We start from the raw sequence: 20,074 nt of genomic DNA on the forward strand, positions 1-20,074 counted from the left end.
CGGGTCGGTGTGCACTTGTTGGGCCGAAGGGCCTGTTTCCACACTGTAAAGTAATCTAATCTAATCTTTTTACCCACCATCCAGAGCACTCTGTGCCACTGGTAATCCATCAGTCTCTACCTTAAACATAATGAAAGGTTTGAGCTTTCACACCCTCTGTGTTGAATGCATTCCAAAGGTTCACAACTCTGAGTAAAATGATTTCTCTCATCCTGGACCCTTTTTATTTTTAAACTGTACTCCAAATCATTGAGAGATATTGTGAATGGCTGAAGCGTAAGCATTGACCCTTGTGGTTATTCGCTAGTCACAGACTGCCAATGTGAGAATTTTTTAAGTAATTGTTCTGGATTGCGCGTCTTTCTGGTAGGCAAGAATTTTGTGCGCATCCCTAATTCTCCAGTGGAGAGTTCAGAGGTAGCCACATTGCTGTGTGTCTGGAATTGCATGTAGGTCAGACCAGGTAAGTATCGAAGATTTTCCTTCCCTAAGGGACATAGATGAACCAGATGGTTTCGCATGTATGTACAAAAGTTTTTTGCAGTCTTTTTTTTAAAATGTTTTTCTCAATTGCATTCCTATTCTATTCTCCCTTTCCTCCTCAGTTTCTTGTACTTCTTTTGTTGTATTTCGTAAACCTCATTGCTTAACATCTGCCTTAATTTAAGATTGGAGATAAGTAATCTGCACGAATCGCAGACAATTAGTATGCAGGTGCAGTCAGTAATCAGGAAGACAAATGGAATTTTGGCATATTGGTACATTAATAGAGTATAAAAGTTGTGAAGTGTTGCTGCAACTGTATAAGGCACTAGTGAGACTAATGCACTAGTAGAGTATTGCTCTCCTTGAAGAGGGATGTAGTTGTATTGGAAGCAATTCAGAGTAGGTTCTAATCTCTGGATTGATTCCAGAGATGAGGTGTTTCTTATTAAGAGATACTGAACAGTTTAGGTCTATATTCTCTGGAGCTGAAAGAATGAGAGATCTATTTGAGGTATCTAAGATGCTGAAGGAGAATGACTGACAGAATAGATGTAGAAAAGATGTTTCCTTGTAGGTTAATCTTTCACAAGAGGTCATGGTTTGAGACATATAAAAAAAATTAAATTTAAAACACAAACTGGTTTGAATTACTTCCCAAAGGGTTGTGAATCTGTGAAATTCACAATCCAAAGCATGGTGAGTACTGGGGCACTGTGTAAATACTGAGGAGGAGATCGATAAATGTAGAGTGGGCGGGAAATGAAGTTGAGGCTGAGATGAGATCAGCCATGGTTGTATCAATTGGCAAAGCAGGTTTGAAGGGCTGAATAGCCTGCTCTTATTCCTAGGTCGTATGTGAAAATATTTCAGGAGTAAGGCTGAAACATTAGGAATTGGGGCTAACTGAAGAGTTCTTTAGAAATATTAACACCATCTCAATGGGATGAATGTCCCTCTCCTCTGTTCTTTTATATGATTCTAAATAATCAATGGTCTTCTAAAGTTCTAATTCCATCATCTCCTTTTGGCCATTGTGTTCAGATCTTTAAGCACCTTTTGTCAGGGGTGAAATGTATTATAAACTATCTTCAAATCTGCACAAGTTGTTTTGCTAAATATTTTCTGTCAAATGTTGTAGACTTAAAGTCTTGCTTTTTCCCCGCTCACTCTATCAAAATGCCTTTGTATCCAAAATACTTTTGTTGGATCTCGCTGTGAATTTTTCCTTTCACAAAGGTAACAACTTGTCTGGCTTTTGCAGGGGCTTGCCAGCAGCTGCTGGTCCTGTGTTTCATAATGGACCAGGAGGTCTTCACCAACTACCTGATGCTGAAGCTGTCAGAAGAGAAGTGAAGAGACTTGAAAATGTAGCCAAGCAAGCAAATTCGTACAGGTTGGTGCGTGAGAAGGTTTTTTTTTATTTTACTATCCCCAGGAATAGAAAATATTGCAAATGTAAAAACCATTAGCTACTACATTTTAACAATAATTATTTTAAACATTCATCCCTTTTTGAGGCAACTTGCAGATTGGGGCCATTGTAAATATCTTTCATTTTCAATAGAGTTAAAAAGGTGGTGTGATCTGCTCAAAATTAGACGTTTTCTCTGTTCATACACTTCAAGCAAAAGGTCGATGGTTATGAGAGTTAGAAATGTCAAATTTTTGATTTTTAGATCCTATGCAATGTGGCTTAAATTCGCACTATTCTAAAGAGTTATAACTGATTGTGAGGACTTGTGGGAGGTAATATTTAAGTAAAAAGTTTGTATTTCTCTAACAAACAAAGAGAACTTCATTTCTGATGAAGGGTCATGGGATTGAATGTTAATTCTGTTTTTCTACCCACAGATGCCTCTCGAACTGTTGAGTTTCTCCAGAACCTTTTTTGTTTTTGTTTCAGCACTTCAGCATCTGCAGTTCTTTTGTTTAATTTTTTTTTCTCAGATTTATTATATCTCAGAAATACCTCAAACGCGCAGTTGTTTTAAATGGCAGTTGACTGTCCAAGTTGACAAATACAGAGCCAATTTAGGAATAGCAAGGTTTTGCAAACAGCAATATGACAAATTTGAAGCACATGATAGGTTTGATTAAAACATGTAAAATTGTGAGGATCTTGACCTCCTAGATTTGGAGAAGCTAATTCTGCTCTGGGAGAATCACAACCGAGGGGGCCACTGTTTAAAGATTAGAATGTCCCATTTAAAACTGAAATTAGGTTCTTTTCCTGAGCATCAGGATTTTGGGATGTCTGCCCTGAAAGGGATGGAAACAGAGTCCTTGAATTTTTGTTGAGCAGAGGTAAGTAGATATGTATTAAACAACAGGTTGAAAGGTTATCAGAGCTGGAGGGACCATGAATTTGAAGTTGGAGTCAGATCAGTCAGACCTTTATTGAATAGTAGAGCAGGCTTCAAGGGCTGAATAACCTGTTTCAGCAACTGATGTGGTCATAAAAAAAGGTGCTGGGTAAAGAGAGAAACCTTGTCTAGAATAACTGGAGTTCTCTGTATTTTACTTTTAGTAATAGCACGTATAGACAGATAATATATCCTTTAATGTCAAACGTTAATGATGGCAGCTTCCATAATGTAGCTCTCTTTCAAAGCAACTCCTGGATGCCATCCTCATCCCTATGCTTGCTCTCGGCAGTAAAGCTTCAGTTTCCAGTCTGATTGCAACTTAACGGGGAATTGTCAAATACTCATTAAGATTAAGTCTTAAATTGTTTTCTCAGAATGTCAATACTTGTCATAGTTTTGCTGACACTGCATCAATTAATTCCCTGAATATGAGCAAAGTTTATAAACCTGATTGGGATGACATGGTTGGCAAATGCTTTGCTTCATGTGGAGCTGAACCCCACAAACCAGAAATGCCCTTTTTTTGAGTGACTGATCTTACTTGGAAGGCCCTGAACAGTGTGGGCTATTGTGAGAAAGTTGACAGGCTTGTTTGAGTATTTGAGTTCCTCGGCTATTCATGATATCCATGCCCCTCATAATTTTGCACATCTCTATAAGGTCAACCCCTCAGCCTCCAATGCTCCAAGGAAAGTAGCCCCAGCCTATTCAGCCTCTCCCTATAACTCAAACCCTGGCAACATCCTTGTAAATCTTTTCTGAACCCTTTCAAGTTTTGCAACATTGTTCCTATAGCAGGGAGACCACAATTGCATGCAGTATTCCAAAAGTGGCCACACCAATGTCCTGTACAGGTGCAACATTACCTTCCAATTCCTATATTCAATGCACTGCCCAATAATGGCAAGCATACCAATTGCTGCCTTCACTATCCTATCTGCAGCTCCACTGTCAAGGGACTATGAACTTGCACTCCAAGTTCTGTAACACTCTCTCCAGGACCTTACCATTAAGTGTAAAAGACTTGCCCTGTTTTCTTTCCCAAAATGCAGCACTTTGTAATTATCTAAATTACACTCCCATCTGCCACCCCCAGGCCCATTGGCTCATCTCATCAAGATCCTGTTCTACTCAAGTACCTTCTTTGCTGTCCACTATTCCTCCCAATTTTAGGGTCATCTGCAAAGTTACTAACCACACCTCCTATGTTTACGACCAAATCGTATCATTATTGACCCTTGTGGCACACTGCTGGTCACAGGCCTCCAGTTTGAAAAGCAACCCTCCACCACCTCTATCTGTGTTCTACCATTTGAGCTAGTTCTGTATCCAAATGCCTAGTTCTCTTTGTATTCTATGTGATCCAAGCATGCTAGCTAGTCTACCATGAGGAACCTTGTCTAATGCTATATTAAGTCCGTATAGATCACATCCACCACTCTGCCCTCATCCATCATCTTTCTTATTTCTTCAGAAAATTCCACTCAATCATATTAGTGAGATAACGATTTCCCAAGCACAAAGTCATGTTGACTATCCCTCATCAGCCCTTGCTATTCCAAATTTATCAGTCCTACCTTTGTTCTCTGCTTTGTTCCCACCTGCCCTGACTGTTTGTATGTCTTGCTCCTTTTCCCAACTGCACAAACTGATCTTTTTCGTCATGATCTCCTTGAGTCTTCCCCACCCCTCGCCCCCACTTCGCTCAGTAATTTACATCCACCTGATGATAGGCCTAGCAAATATCTCTACAAGTGTATTACTCAGGTGCAATCCGTCCTTATACAGGTCACTTCTACTCCAGAAGAAATTCCAATGATCCAAAAATGCGAATCCTTCTTCCTGCACCAGCTCCTCAGCCATGCATTCATCTACTCTTTCTTCCTATTCCTAGCCACACTCTCACGTGGCACCGGGAAACTAAATGCTGAGAATTCCCAACATGAAAGTAAGAGTTAATAACTGACTACTGCAGCTCACTTCAAACCTCTATGTCCAACACCAGGCACTAGCATTTCCTGCTTGGAGACAGTAAGGATGGCAGATACTGGAAGTCAGAGTCAATAGATGCAAAGCTGGAAAAGCATCTGTGCTCTGCAGACAGCAACCAACCCGTTTTCAGTTGCTATCCATTTTAATACCTCCTCCCACTTCCCTGGCGACATGTCCATCATTGGTCTCCACGGTCTGAGGCCAAACATAAATTGGAGGAACAACAACTGACATTTTGCCTGGGGAGCTTACAGCCTTACTGGCCTCCATGTTGAATTCACCAGCTTCAAAACTCCTCCACTCCCAGTCTTATTTCATGTCCAGTCCTCCCCCTCCTTCTTGCCTCCCTGACCTGACCTTGCTTGTTCATTTTCCTACTCATCAACCTGCTCCACCTTTCCCACTGACCAATCACAATAGTCCCCTACCTACATCCACCTATCACAAACACCACCCCCCACCCAGTGCTGACAGTGTTTCGGCCTGAAATGTTGACTTTCCTGTTGGTCAGATGCTGTCTGACCTACTGTGCTTTTCCGGCCTCGCATCTTTTGACACTAATATCTCAAGCACTCTCCATGGGCATTGATAACTCACACCCCATGTCCATAGACATCCAGCACTTGGTGTCTTTTTGAAACACCATAATGCACCGCCACTCAACATACAGTATGCTTCAGCACATTAAGGCTGCTTTTTGGAGTGCATTGGCACCTCTCAGTGCAATGTTACTGCAAAGATACTTTGCACACAGGAGCAGGTTGCAGCTCAGAGACGTTCGCTCGCTCTCTTGGTGCTCTCTTACTTAATACCTTTTTCTATTTCAAAAATAAACTTTACGTACATAAAGATTTTTTTATGACTAGTTACCAGATGAATATGATTCTGTGCACAGTCTCTACGTATGTAGAACAAAACAAACCCAAGGCATTTCTTTGTTACAAAAGAACATATTTACATATATCTGGGAATTTGGGAGAGGCTGATGGTTCAACAGACCCACATTTAACTTCAGTAGAAAGACCTTAGACTCTGGTCTTTTCCCACTGCGCTGTGGTGGCAATTGTTCCAAGCTTTCATCTGTCCCTCAGCATGTAGTACTGGATCTTGGAATGTGCTAGTCTATAACACTCAGTTGAGGCCAACTCCTTGCTCTGGAAGAACAGCTGTTTTTTTGGGCAGACCAAAGAATGTCTTTGACTGAGTTGATGGTCCTCCAGGTGCAGTCAATGTTTGTCTCAGTGTGTGACATAGGGAACAGACCGTACAGCTAGATTCCTGTGTTACAGAGCTGCTCAGGATGAATGTCAACAAAAAAAAACACTTTTATCTTTCTCGGGACTTAGTTTGCAAAAGTATATTCCAAATGGAGATATGCGATAGTCTTCCCCCCCCCCCCCCCCCCCCCCCCCCCCAAAAAAAAAAACACTTCAAGGGCCCATGCGGTGGTGCAAAGTCAGGGCATAATTGAATGATCTCACAGGTAGTACCCTTCTCACCACCAGCCAAGCAATGTCTTGGTGTTTTTTGGTAAGCTCTGGAGATGAGGCATCTGTTGAATGACTTTGACAGTGTGCTCAGGGAACAACACAACAGGATTCCCCTTCTCCTTTTCCCATTGGGTCTTGAAGACGCTACATGCTGACTGAATGTTTGATGGACTTATGGTTGAAGATGTTTTCCTTTTGTAAATTTCTCTGCAAAGGAAAGGTAATAAGGAATGCGTGCAACTTCTTGAAGCATTCCACGGCAACAAGGCTAGTCCTGTCTATAGCAACACTGGGTGCAGGTAGAACGTCAGTATGTAGTGATACTTGGTATTTACGTCCCGAAGGTCTGCGCACATCTTGATACAGCCACACACAAAGGTGGCCATCAGGATGAGGCTGGTGCTAGGTATGTTCAATCCCTCTTTCTCTACCACCTTATGTGGCAAACATGCTGTAAGCTAAGGGCCATGTCTCCAAGTCCAAGGGGCATCATTCTCACTGAAGTCCAGAGAGACGCCCATCATGCCGTAGGCGGCACGGTCGCACAGTGGTTAGCACTGCTGCCTCACAGCGCCAGAGACCCGGGTTCAACTCGGGCGACTGACTGTGTGGAGTTTGCACATTCTCCCCGTGTCTGCGTGGGTTTCCTCCGGGTGCTCCGGTTTCCTCCCACAGTCCAAAAACGTGCAGGTTAGGTGAAGGGGTAGAAGTAGGGGAATGGGTCTGGGTGGGTTGTGCTTCGGCGGGTCGGTGTGGACTTGTTGGGCCGAAGGCCCTATTTCCACAATGTAAGTAATCTAATCATTCCGGCATCTTGGCACAGTAAATAGAGGGCAATCTCTGGTGTCAGTCCAGAGGTTAGAGTCAGGATCTCTTCACATCGGTGTCAAGAGGAGAATATTATGCATCTGCCTTGGCTCTTTTAACCCTGTTTTGAGCCATTTGAGAAAGGGATGAATTGAGTAAGACCAAAGTGGTTTGCAAAGTTGTTAGTGTTAGTGCAAGTAAGGGAATAATAGTGAGGTGAATGAGTGGACATCACTAAGATCATTCAGATTTAGGAGTCTTGGTTGATTGGGTGGTTGAGAGCAAGTGAGAGAAGGGTTTGTAGAAGCAGAGATGGTGTGAGGTCGCAGAGAGGAGAGATGTCACTTACCCCAGGAGAATGACCTCCTTCCTACACTGCTGGGCATTCCTTTGGACAGCTGAGACTTCATTAACCAAGATGGCAACCTTGTTCCAGGTTGGCAGGGTCTGGTGTCATGACCTCCTCTGTTGGTCTTTGAGGCAGAGGACAGCCCTGCTTTACACCACCCTGTCCACTAGATCATCCAGTCCCTGTCGTGTTGTAGGCAAATATCAAAAGAATGCAGGGCACCTCCAGACTTAACCAAGTGCACAATGGCCTTTAAAGATGGTGACAGTGTAAAGGATTCTGGGGTAGTTCGGCAGAGGCAAGTACTTGTAGTTGCGGAAGTGACTCAATCGGGCTAACATTGGATGAAAGGACTGATGTAGGTGTCTCATTCCTAATTAATGAAGCAAGTTTGGATTGATAGTGCAGCAAGACTTACTTGGCCTCATGGAGTGAAATCCTCCATGAAAATAACACTGTAAGATTCATCCATTGCGACAGAGTTAAATTGCTGAGGAATTGAGTCTCGGCAATTACTTTCAGTGGAGTAATACCTTGCCACAGATATGAAGCCAAATCCGATGTGAATTATGCAAATTTTGAAGTCAGTCTTTCTTGCAGTAAGACTATTAGAAGGGAGTATGAGATTTATGATAATGGAACAGTCAAATGCTAGTCTATTTCTACTGAAGGTTTTGGTGGAAAAATGGAAGTGAATATGGAGTTTCCACCAAACAACAAGCCGATAAATGCTGTAGGTGTACATGTGGCAGTAATTTGATTTGGGGACCCTGACGCAAAACCAGGTTTTGCAGGCCCGGTTTCCAAATTCTGATGCATCCCCTCCAAGACCAGAATATCTTCTCTTAGACTGAGGGACAGTTACAATTGATGTTGTTGATATGAGAGTGCCAATGCTAAACTTGAAGTCTTCGAGGAGAAAGTGAGGTCTGCAGATGCTGGAGATCAAAGTTGAAACTTTATTGCTGGAACAGCACAGCAGGTCAGGCAGCATCCAGGGAACAGGAGATTCGACGTTTCGGGCACAGGCCCTTCTTCAGGAATTCGAAGTTTCGGGCACAGGCCCGAAACGTCGAATCTCCTGTTCCCTGGATGCTGCCTAAACTTGAAGTCTGTGTGAACTGTGCATGAAGGGAGAAACCATTAAAAAACCATTTTTAAATGACAACTACCTATAAACGTTTTGCACATCCGCTGTATTTGAACATACAAACAAGGAGCAAGAGTAGGCCATCTCACTCTCCCATCTGATCAACAAATTGACATTCTTGCAAACCTTGGTAACTTTTAACTCCACCCCATCCCCAACACCAAGAAGCCCTCAACCTCGATCTTTAAAATGTTCAAAGTCTCTCTTCCTAAAAAGGCAGTGGAAGCAGAATTCCAAACATTCTCGACCATTTGCGAAAAAAATGTCTCCTCGTCTCGGTTTGAAATTGGCGACTGATTTTAAACCTCAGTTCTAGATTCTCATGTAAGAGGAAAGATTTCCATATCTACCCTCTGAAGACCCCTCATGATCTGATCATTTTTGCTGTTAGGATGGGAGCAGTCTCTGCAAGTCTATGGGAATGACTCTCACAGCTTCTCTAAAACTGAAGAAACATTGTTCTTCTATAAATGTGTGTAGTTATCCCATTCAGCCTCCACCTTTTTTTTTGAGGGCTGTGCCCAGAATATATTTCATTGAAGACAACAGTAAATCAGTATCAGGTTAATTTTGGAAAAACATTTTGGTTTCTCGAATTGTTATAATTCATCTGGTAGAGTAGAGAGTTGTTTCATAAGGAAACCTTTATCCAGCTCTGCCTATATCAAGAACAGCACCATCTGCTCAGTTTTAATTTTAAAGTTCTCTTAACTTTGTGAACAACCTGGCTGACAATTTCTGTGATATTCATTTACTTTTCATGCAAGTGTTTACTTGTACTTTAACTGCTACAAGTGTGAGGGTGTCTCTACTTATTTGCAATTCTGGAGAACTCCAAATTTTAAACAAACAGCTTCTTGTGAAGTGTTCATTTATCTGAAATCTTGCTATCTATTTATCCAGGCAGCGAGGATATGCAGCTGCAGAAAGGGCAAAACAAGTGGAAGAATTTTGGCAACGAAAGCGGGAAGCATTACAGAATAAAGCACGTGGTGAAGGACACTTGGTAAGAAATGAAAACTTCAGGTTTTTTTTTGAAATAGTTAAGTGAGGCATAATGGGCTAATTGTATGATTTTGGTGCATACCACTACTTTCATAGCCTTTTTACATCTGCAGTTTTAATCCATTAGTCAGGGGTAGAGCTGTGGTGTCCTTCATGTTGGAAGAGGCAGTCATTGAGACACCAGGTGGACGGACAATTGATAATTCTGATGCATTAGCAAGGCTAGCTTTATTTTAAGCTTGGAGTCACCAGGACTTAATTGGTTGCATCTGTGGATGTTAAGAGATATAATCATGGAAATTGCAGAGGCATTGGCTGTAAGTTTCAAGTTCTCCTTTCGATACAAGGATAGGGGAGAGGGGAATGTGGATGGTGATAGAGGACTGGAGAATTGTAAATCTTATTCAAAATGAGTGAATTCTCTAAATCCAGCAACTGCAGGACAGCTGATTTAAACCATGATGGTAAAATAAAGGCCTTAGAAATGATATTCCGAGACAAAATAAGTCTTTCCAATGAGTGTGAGTTCATTCAGGAAGATTTGTTAAGGGCAAATCATGCTTAATTAAATTTTTTTTTTTTTTGTAAAGGTTGAGATAGATGGCTGATGAAGGCGATTGCAGTTCATGTTGTGTACATGGATTTCCAGAAGTGTTTGATAATCTATTGCAAAGTAGTCTTGCCACTAGAGTTAGAGCTCATGGAATAAGAAAACAGTAGCAGCATAGACACTTTAAATTTCAGAACTCTCTACTTCAGAAAGTGGTGAAGGCAGGGTCATTGAATATTTTTAAGGCAGAGTTAGATTTTTGTTTGGCGCGAGTTTCAAAGCTTGTTGGAGGTCTTTAGAAATGTGCAATTTAAAAGGCAAACTGATTTAACTATGACCTAATTGAATGGCGGAGCAGGCTTGAGTGGCCAAATGGCCTGTTACCAATTCCTGGTTTTTATGTTCATACGAATTCAAACTTGACTGACTGACACACAACAGAATGCAGCGGGTCCAGTGCTTTTTAATTAAATGTAATGAGTATGTGTGAGGCACAGAAAGCAGTCTACCTCCGTGGCATTGCCAATCTATTTTTACAAAGTGTGGAAAAAGGTTCATTGGATTTCCACTATGATATCAACACACGTTTAGTACCTCCTTAAATATTGCAAGAATGTGTGGTTACTTTTTAAGACGTATAATTTTGTAGCCTGTATATGAGGAGGTGCATGTCTCCTCGATTTGAAGAATCTGAGCTGGAGTCATTTGGCAGAATGCAAGTGCGTTAAGATACCGTATTGTCATTCTAAAATGTGTTATTTCGCTCTAAGTACAAATTAAGAAAAAACTGTTGAGGGTATGTAATATTGCCCTGGATGTTGCATCAACTTCTATTTTGAACTAAGCTTTAATTGTGGTGCCTCTGGCAAATGCTAACAAATTGTCATCAAATCCGACAAATGTGATGGAATTCAAACCCAGAAACTTTAATTTTAAGTTAAAGTATCCAAGCTGCTTTTGAGGGAGAAAAGAACATTTTAAGTTGTTGATTATAACTTTGCTAAGATTGTAAGTGCCTCTAACAATATTTTACAAAAGCAAAAAATAAACAAATGTTGGAACTCTGAAATACAAACAAAAAATGGTTTTAAATCCTCAGCATTTCAGGCAGGATCTGTGGAGAGAAATGATTAACATGTATCTCCTTAATAACGGACTAGGGGAGACATTTTTTAAAACAGGGTGCTAAAAGTAAGCATTACTGCTGTCAGGCAGTGGTGTGGGGTAAAAGAAAAACAGCAGTGTCAGAGGTTTTGTTCATTCTGAGGAAATAAAATATCATTTAAAAAAAAAAAAGGGGTGCTTGCCAAAATAAGATGAGAATTTGTTTGGGAGGACATGAGACTTTGGAGCTCTCTTTCTTTCCCAGAGCAGCACCATTTATAATATTGTTAGGTGGACGTAGATGGATTCTTGACTAACAAGGGTATCAGAGGTTGTGAGGTGGGGTAGTAGAGATGAGACCACAATCGGATCAACCACGATCTTATTGAATTACAGAGCTTGAGGGATTCAGTTGTCCAGTCCTCCGATATCACCTCCTTCTGTTTAATCTTGTCATAAAACATTAGCTCTGTTTCTACCTAAGAAATGCTGCTTGATCTGCAGACTATTTCTGATGTTTCTGTTTCTTTTTATAACAGAATAGCAGCATTGGTTTCCTGTGACATATTTTGGCATTAATATTTGCACGCTCCAATACTGCATGTACTGCTGTGGCTTTTGTGAGTTTTAACAATTATTTTAAGTTCTCCATTGCCTAAAAGAAGTTGAATAAGAATAGTTTAGAATGGAGCTCAGACCTTTTTTCAGGTTTCTTTTTCTCCCTGCATGGTAACAAATTTCATATTATTTTGAAATGAAGACGGTCGCTGAACTGTGAATTACTGCCTGTACCATGAGCATTTGAACATTCACCATTTTCTGTAAAAATACTGCAGCTAATTTTTAAACTGGTTATTTGAACAGGCAAATGCCCTGTTAAATTTGGAAACAGGAGAGAGATAGGAAAGTATTGTTTTGCAAATGAAATTTAGCAATTTGTGTTTTCTGTTTAGCAAATATTTCGATTTTAAATATTGGACTGCATACATTAAATACTTGGGAAAAATTGTGTTTTGCATGAAATATGTTTGCTTCTGTTTTCAGTCATTAAATTCTAAACAAATAATTATTTTGGTTAATTTTTCTGTAACTTTTATTGATTTCCCGTCCCAAATGTTGACACTTCTAACTTGATTATGACAGGAAGATGATTAGACTGTGATTTCTTAAGTAACGTATCTGTAAATGTCTAAACTAAAATATGACATCACTGAGCCCCATATTCACCAGTCTAACAAATGCTGTAACCAACATGGCTCATAAGATGTATTTATCTCAATTGTAATTTACACAAATGAGTGGTAAAATGCTTGCAATAGATTCTGAGCATTGCTATACACTTTCTGTCACTTCTGTGCATAATGGTGTCATTAACTCAGCTAGGAAAGTTCCAGTCCATTGTTAGCTGTGCGAAGAAAATGTGAATCAAAACTTTACGTTTAAACTAGGTGTATAAACTATATTATTGTAAAACCAGAGTGTGCCACTTTTTGCTGCCTTTATCATACTCTTTGGTTGTATTCTACTTTCAACCATTGTTTAGTCAGCAAATGAGTGTACTGTGATAGTGGAGGTCTACAGGCATTGGTTTGCAGTGCAACGCCCTTTGACATACCACACTGCACCAACTGAGTTTATTATGAAGGTCCAACCTTCTCAACCTCACATCTTGCCTGATGCATGGTGACTCTTCGGTTAAACCAATACTCGTCATCTCTCCCTCTAATGAGAGAGCAGCCCTGGGACTATGGTGATTTTGTCTAGCTTTTACCTTCAAATGGATTTTGAAAAATTGTGTAAAAGATAAATTGGCCATTTCCATAATATCGCCATTACTGAACCTTCCAAGATTAACATTCTGTGGATTGCTATTGACCAGAAATGTTGTTTTTATTTATTTATGAATGTGGGTATTACTTGCTAGGCCAGCATTTATTCCCCATTCCAGATTGCCCTGGAGAAGTATAATGAGCTGCCTCCTTGAGCTAGTTTTAACCTTGAGAGTGTAAGGACAATCACAATATCATTACGGAGGGAGTTCCAGGCTTCTGACCCACCAATGCCTGAAGGAATGATGATAAAGATTCATGAGAGAATGGTGTGTGACTTGAAGTGACTTGCACATTGTGGTGTTCCCAAATATCTGCTACCCTTGTCCTTCTAGATGGAGGTGGTAGTGGGTTTGAAGGTGCTATCCAAGGAGCTTTGGTGAATTTCTGCACTGCATCTTGTAGAAGGTACATACTGCTGCTGTTGTGCATTGTGTGGTGGAGTGACTGAACATTTGTGTATGTGGTGCCAATCAAGTGGGCTAGTTTGTCCTGAATGATATCCAGCTTCTTGCAATCATCCAGGCAGGTAGAGAGTATTCCATTACACACCTGATTTATGCCTTGAATGTTTGGGGTCGTTGGTTAGATTCTCTCTTTAATTGAGATGTATGCAGTCTGCTTGTGCAATGCGAATGTCGGATTTAGCTTCATAATTGTTGCTGTCCACTTCCTAGCAATATATCTTCCAGGACTTCATTTGGCTTGATGTTAATAGTCTGAATTCAGGATCTCTACACCAGAAATCAGATGGTGTAGAGCTATCTAGCTGATGTTTTAACTTGAGCTAGGTGTCAAACGTGTACTTAACAAGGAATCTAGAATGTGAGGAAGGGGGCTTTTTTGATGTCCTTGCCTCTCGACGAGAAAGTCTGGGTTCATGTCCCACCTGCTCCAGTGGTGTGCTATATTGTATCTGAACAGGTTGATTTTAAAAAAACTAAAACTCGGTAATAACATTTTAAAAATGAGGGTCTCCTGTTTTTGACAGAGATGAGAACCCTTTTCTCCGAGGGTTGTGGGTCTGTGGAACTGTCTAAATATGGCACAGTAGAGATGATACCCTTGAGTATTTTTAAAGCCATATTACATTCTTGACTGAAGGACAGGCGGAAAGTGGAGTTGAGGCCACTGTCCGGTTGGCCATGATCTTAGGAAGTGGAGAAGCAGGCTTTAAGGGCCGATTTGATTTTCTCTCCCACTTTTCTGTTCACAGACTAAACCGCCCATTTTGGCACCAAAATTAGATTAGATTAGATTACATTACAGTGCCCAACAAGTCCACACCGACCCGCCGAAGCGCAACCCACCCATGCCCCTACATTTACCCCTTACCTAACACTACGGGCAATTTAGCATGGCCAATTCACCTGACCTGCACATCTTTGGACTGTGGGAGGAAACTGGAGCACCCGGAGGAAACCCACGCAGACACTGGGAGAACGTGCAAACTCCACGCAGTCAGTCGCCTGAGGCGGGAATTGAACCCGGGTCTCCGGCACTGTGAGGCAGCAGTGCTAACCATTGTGCCACCGTGCTGCCCACTATTGCCTGCTTTTCTGTCCTGCTTCATTTCCAATCCCATTGAGATTCTGAGTTGGAGTTTCTCAAGAGCTTTGAGATCCTGAGCTCACATGTTTTGTCAACATATCTGTGGGGTGCAGTCTTTTAAGAGATCGCCTCCTATATGCAATCACCATCCTGTTCAGTTCAGAGGCAGATTTGCCCTGCTTGAAAGTAAACTGGAAATTAATCTATCTATCCATTGAGATCCTGCTTAACGGATGCAAGACATGGGAAAGGAAATAAATTGTATGCTTGGATGGATTATATTAAGGTGTGAAATGAAGGAATCATGTGCATGGAAGGGTGCTGTTCATATGGATGACTAATTTAGCAGAGCTGCGTTAGTTTTGAAGGCATGATCTTAGACTAGTTATGAATCGCAAAAGCAAACAGTTCATAAAGCAGTGTAACACTATTTGCATTGATGCTATTTGAATTTACGCTACATCATCAATCAGGAGCAAGGTAGTTCAGGGAACACCTGCCAACACTGATTGCAATAGAAGTCAGAGTGTAGGGTGTGACATTAGTGGGGAAATATCACCTGGTATGTAAGGCTGGACATATATGGCTTCAAATTGCGATCTAGCATCATAGATTCATACAGTGTAGAAGAACCACTTTGGCCCATCGGTTGGGAGGGATGCTCTTCAGGGGTTGGTGTGGGCTTGTTGGGCTGAATGGCTTGCTTCCACACTGTTGGGATTCTTTGAAAGCTCTGTGCTGCCAAAGCTTACACTAAATCTATACTAATCCCACTTTGCCACACTAGACCCATAGCTTTGAATGTTATGACATTTCAAGTGCTCATCAAGTACTGCCTCAAGTACCCTCCCAGGCAGTGCATTTCAGATTCCCAACACCCTTTTTTTGCTGAAAAAAAAATTTGTCAAATCCTCCTCCATTTACCTTAAAATTATTGACCCTTCAACTAAGGAAAATACTGCTTTCTATCCACATTGTCCATGCCCCTCATAATCTTAAACACATCCGTCCAGGTCCTGCCTCGGCCTTTTCTGCTCTTAAGAAAACAATCAGTGTTTATCTAGCCTCTCTCCATTGCTGAAATGCTCTATCCCAGACAATATCCTGGTGAATTCTCAATGATAGTAATGAGGTGTGAGAAGAAAGGCCTTGCAACCAAATTCAATTCCATTTGTGCTTTATGCTGGAAAATGCAACTCCCTACAATGGAAATTGTGGTTATCTTGTCTAATTTTCTTCTTTTTCCACTCCTTCTTTGTCCCGCCCGTCAATCAAGCACATGAACCTCAGCCTGATGGTGCTGTAACTTCAGAAACTTGGATCACCACTCTGTACATGCAGACATTCAACTATGATGTAAGGTGCCAACTGTTAAATTTCTTGGCTGGTGTACTGCAGAGGGATATAGGCAGGCTGGCTAAAGAGTGGGCAAGAACAAGGCCAATGAGAAATATTATGTGGGTAAATGTCAGGTTATGCACCTAACATATTTATGAATCAACCTGTTCAGATGTGTTGTGACATACTGGGGCAGGTGGGACTTGAACCTTGACCTCCTGCCCCAGTGTTGGGACAAACTAATTTTACATTTCATAAGCCGCTGTAATGATTTAAACCTACATCCTTTGGACGTTAGCCTGGGCCTTTGGATTCTAAGTCTAGTGACATTACCACTGCACCATCTCTTCCTTTTCTTTCGTTCTCTATTTGCTGTTTTTATGCTTGGGGTGTGTACTCCATACTTCATACTTCATAACAATTGCAATGAACTTATTGATCAAATCCAAACTTGTGTTTGAGATCCATGGAAAGAGTAGAGCTCCAGTGTTACATCAAGCTTGTAATACTGACCCAGTGTGAATTTGACCCTTTGTGTTGTGGGTCCACTGGGAAGCCAGCTTAGTTTTGCACATCTATAATGTGGATTTATACCTGCTGATACAGATATTCGACACAGCACCACTTTGTATGATTGCATACTGTTATTGGCTGTTTCAAAAAAGTAGTAATTATACATTGGGTTTAACTCAACAATTAGTCAAAATGCTAATTGTTAGCAAATCTGATGTAAGGGAGTAGGATTTCAGATTTGTACACCTTCAGGGAAATAAGTGACTTATCCCAGGTCAGAAAATAAGAAGGCGACTTATGTAAACAGAGAGAAACTTCAAAATGTTTTGGTGATCTGGATGTCCTTGTTCAAGATTCACAGAAAGCTAGTATGCCAGTAGAGTAGGAAATAGGGAAAACAAATTGAATTTGGCTTTTATTCCTGAAAGAATGCAGTATAGAAGCTGGGAAATGTTGCAATTGTACAAGGCGTTGGTGAGATCATACCTGGAACACTGTGTAGAGCTTTGATCCCCTTACTTGAGGAAAGCTGTAGTTGCATTAGAGAAGGTTCACTGGGTTTATGCCAGAGATAAAAGGCTGATGAGGAGAGATTGAGTGGTTTCAGCCTGCATTCACTGGAGTTTAGAAAGATGGGAGAAGATCTAATTGAAGTGTTAAATTCGAGCTGTTAAAAGGTATCGACAAAGTAGATGTGGAGTGGATGTTTCCCTTTGTGGGGCAATCTAGAATGAGAAGTTATACTTTCAGGCTAAGGGATAGCAGATTTGAGGTGGGGTTGCTGAGAAATTACTTGCTTAAAGGATTGTGATTTTGTGGAATTCACTACCCCGAAGTGTGGTGAACACTGGGTCATGGAATAAATTTAAGGAGGAGATCAACAAATTTTAGTTAGTAATAGGTTAAAGGGTTATGGGGCACAGGCAGGAAAATTGAGTTGAGGCAGAGATGAGATCAACTGATCTTGTTAAATGGCGGAGCAGGCTTGAGGGACTGAAGTGCCTACTCCTACAAGTTCTTGTGTTCTTCGGGCTAAAAGGATCATAGGGTATTGGACAAAAGCAGGAACAGGCTACAGAGTAGGATGATCAGCAATGGTCCCATTGAATGGCGGAGCAGCTTGAAGGGCTGAATGGCTTACTCCTGTTAATATGTTGTTAGGTTTGGGGACTCATGTGCTGACGCATTAGGGTGACAGATGATCTGTCTCTTTGAATTTAATATCCTTGAAGATAATTAAATTTCTTTTTGTTGTCCATTTTTCAGAGAAAAAGATAGGTTTTTTTTATATATACTGTTTTAAAATCTTAAATCTTCAAGGGTCTTAATGTTAGAATATCGCAAACCTAGATGTAAATATTAATTTGATGCTGTTGGTTTTAAACATGGTTTAAAACACATTTTAACAAAGATTGGTGGCATTCTTATGGAAGCAATGATATTGTTGTTTTTATTCCATGCTGAAAGTATTAAATTACATTTTAGTTTTCAATGACCATATAAATATTGAATTTGTGTTTGGCGTGCACTTTTTTGGCATACGCCTCATTTTCTTAAATGTAACCCATTGAATGGTAAACAGGGGATTCTGCAAAACCTGGCAGCTATCTATGGAGGCAGGTCCATTTCAACAGGAAGAGGAAAATCCAGAAGCAAGGAGGAAGAGGTAGGAGGCCTGCATGTTTCTCATCTTCGTAACGTCAGTGGCATGTCTTTTTGAGCTGTTTTTGCCAGCGTATCTGCTGTTTAAGTATACATCCAGTCAACAGGAAGAATTCCCTGCTTCCTTTGTATGCCTGTGTTCTAAGAATTTATTTGGGCCTTGTAACCCACCAGAATGTTCCTTGCAATGCAGGTATATATTGAAGTGCTTCAAGTGTACAGCGAAGTGGAAGGGGATCTTTCACTGTTCTCTTTTTTTCAGTTGATGTTACTCCTTTTTTGTTTTGAGTAATGAAGCTGATGTCTTCCTGATGAACTACCTTCAAGGAGCTACTGATGGTGAACATGTATACACTAGATAAAATAACCAGTAATGGTCATCCTAGAACCATGCCTTCAGCTTCACTGATAGAATATTCTCTACCACAATAGGAAACATAAAAGTGACAATTTGTCTTTGTAATTGTAATGAATTATTGACTTTAATGGGACTGAGACTAGCATGGGGAGACTGGAAAGGAGCTGCTACCTCAAACTGTCTCTGCCTTGACAAAGCAAAACTTGAGTGAATTGTTTTAGTGGAAGAATTTAATTTCATATCCTGACGTTTGTTGTCCTCGTTAACTTCTCCAAGCCTGTGCTTTTAACAATCCAGGTGTATTTCCAACAAGCACAGTCAGGCGTGCAGACCAGCAAGGCTTCAATTCTACCACTCTGTGCTGAGTTAACTGATCTTGGACAGTTTAAACCTTCAGTTTAAAGAGGAGAAATTTGGCTAGAGAGAAATGTATTCCTTCGATTAAATCTTTCATGGAAAGGTTATAAGAAAACAGAAATAATTTTTGTAACTTTGATTTTTGAGAAGTGACAGGATGTTGATGCAAGAGTTTGCTGTGCATTATTTATATTTTGACTATTTGGGTTATGTGGGGGAAAAAAAGCTAGAATGATTAGATTCCCTACAGTGTGGAAGTAGGCCCTTCGGCCCAACCAGTCCACACCGACCCTCCGAAGAGTAACCCACCCAGACCCATTTCCCTCTGACGAATGCACCCTAATATTATGGGCAGTTTAGTATGGCCAGTTCATCTTACTTGCACATCTTTGGACTGTGGGAGCAAACCGGAGCACCCGGAGGAAACCCACACAGACACTGAAAGAATGTGCAAACTCCACACAGACAGTCACCCAAGACTGGAATCAAACCTTGGGCCCCGGCGCTGTGAGGTAGCAGTGCTAACCACTGAGCCACCGTGTGTGTGTGTGTGGAATAGGATATGTTTGGGTTCAGTAGTAGAAAGTTTACTTTCAGGAATCGCAGAAATGAAATTTGAATACAAATTGAGACTGATCCATCTCAGTGCCTCAGTAACTACTGGAGTACCATCTATTGAGTTTCTTTCTGCCTCTTCAGGCAGACATAAAAGATCTATGCCACAGTTTAGGATAAGATTCATCCAATGTCTTTGTCCATAATTACCTCTCAATGGGTATGTTGAAGAGAGACTAGATGTAATTTATCTGATTTGATATTTCAGTGACCTTGCTGTGTCAAAAATTGCAATGTAAGGAAATACAGAAACAATGGTGACTGACCTTCAAAATGTATTACTTCAACTATGATTTGCTTCAGATGTGCTGAGATTATGGTAGTGCATTGTAAATCCCAATTTCTACTTGTTCACAAGCATGAGGAAATGGGTAAAGTAATATCATGGAGTATTAACATGTCTTGAAGGGAGTTATGGCACCCCAGTTGCAAGAAGGTGTCAGGTTGAATCTCTGTGTAATTTCAGGTGATAAAAATAAAGTTAAATGGGAGTGACCTTACAGAGACATAAATAATGAATTCTATTGACCGTGATGAGATAACAACCTGCCC

The 20,074-nt window shown here is 40.8% G+C and overlaps 1 protein-coding gene across 7 annotated transcripts in view; it reads left to right on the forward strand.

Annotated features, from left to right (window-relative positions):
* Positions 1 to 20,074, forward strand: part of nek1 (NIMA-related kinase 1) — a 167,102-nt gene that overhangs the window by 66,769 nt on the left and 80,259 nt on the right. For 4 of the 7 annotated variants that reach the window (XM_043703514.2, XM_043703532.2, XM_087974056.1 and 1 more), the window contains 3 exons: positions 1,748 to 1,879; positions 9,544 to 9,646; positions 18,113 to 18,196. In XM_043703514.2, the coding sequence (XP_043559449.2) occupies positions 1,748 to 1,879; positions 9,544 to 9,646; positions 18,113 to 18,196 (319 nt within the window). The remainder of the gene's footprint in view (positions 1 to 1,747; positions 1,880 to 9,543; positions 9,647 to 18,112; positions 18,197 to 20,074) is intronic. The other 3 variants (XM_087974070.1, XM_043703552.2, XM_087974073.1) reach the window with 1 other exon arrangement.

This window comes from Chiloscyllium plagiosum, unplaced genomic scaffold (genome assembly GCF_037043375.1).
Source record: "Chiloscyllium plagiosum isolate Xiang-an unplaced genomic scaffold, Cpla_swu_hap1 HiC_scaffold_2, whole genome shotgun sequence".
NCBI classification, from domain to species: Eukaryota; Metazoa; Chordata; class Chondrichthyes; order Orectolobiformes; family Hemiscylliidae; genus Chiloscyllium; species Chiloscyllium plagiosum.